The following is an 813-nucleotide window of genomic DNA, read 5'->3' as shown; positions in this document are numbered from 1 at the left end:
GGGTGGTGAAGGACTTTGACTTCGACAAGGTAGGGAACTGGGGGCGCCCGCCGTGGGAGGCCTGCTGCCCGGACACGCCGGGGAGTCCTCCGGGACTGGAGCCCCCTGGCCGTTCCAGACTGCTGTCCTCTGGGGGAGGGGGTGCCCCGATCCTGGCACCAATGCCCGCAGCCGCTCCTGCCCCCCAGTTCTCAGGCTTCTGGTACGAGATCGCCTTTGCCTCGAAGCTCCGCGAACCGAAGGCGAGGAAGGTGGTGGCGGTGCTGGTGGAGCCGGAGCGCGGCCACCTGGCCCTGACCACCTCCTACGAAGAGTGAGTGAGGTGCGGAGCGAGGGGCTCAGCGGGGCCTGCAGGGACAGCAGCAGTCCCTGGGGTGAGGGGGACCCTCTCCCTCCGCAGATAGTTCGTGGGTGACCTCTGAACTTAGGGGCTCAGCTTCCAGTCCTTTCCCTGGGACCCCCCAGGAGTCAGGGCCCCCAGGTCAAGCCTGGCTCGGCCGCTATTGGTCGGCTGCCCTTTCCCGCACCCCCGGCCATGGGCCCCTGCTGTCTGCTGGCTCCCACGCATGCGGGGCCTGCAGGGACAGCAGCAGTCCCTGGGGTGAGGGGGACCCTCTCCCTCCTCAGATAGTTCGTGGGTGACCTCTGAACTTAGGGGCTCAGCTTCCAGTCCTTTCCCTGGGACCCCCCAGGAGTCAGGGCCCCCAGGTCAAGCCTGGCTCGGCCGCTATTGGTCGGCTGCCCTTTCCCGCACCCCCGGCCATGGGCCCCTGCTGTCTGCTGGCTCCCACGCACGTGGCCTGGAGCCGTGAG

At 68.5% G+C, this 813-nt stretch overlaps 1 protein-coding gene across 1 annotated transcript in view; it reads left to right on the top strand.

Moving 5' to 3' along the window:
* LCN15 (lipocalin 15) overlaps window positions 1-317 on the top strand; it is a 7,364-nt gene extending 7,047 nt beyond the window's left edge. Inside the window, exon 7 of the mRNA XM_006776544.2 lies at window positions 189-317. Coding sequence (XP_006776607.2) covers window positions 189-317 — 129 coding nt within the window. The remainder of the gene's footprint in view (window positions 1-188) is intronic.
* Window positions 318-813: the final 496 nt, after the last annotated feature.

This window comes from Myotis davidii, unplaced genomic scaffold (assembly GCF_000327345.1).
Source record: "Myotis davidii unplaced genomic scaffold, ASM32734v1 scaffold609, whole genome shotgun sequence".
NCBI lineage: Eukaryota > Metazoa > Chordata > Mammalia > Chiroptera > Vespertilionidae > Myotis > Myotis davidii.
Note: the sequence above shows the minus strand (reverse complement) of the source record. Positions and strands in the feature narration are given on the sequence as shown.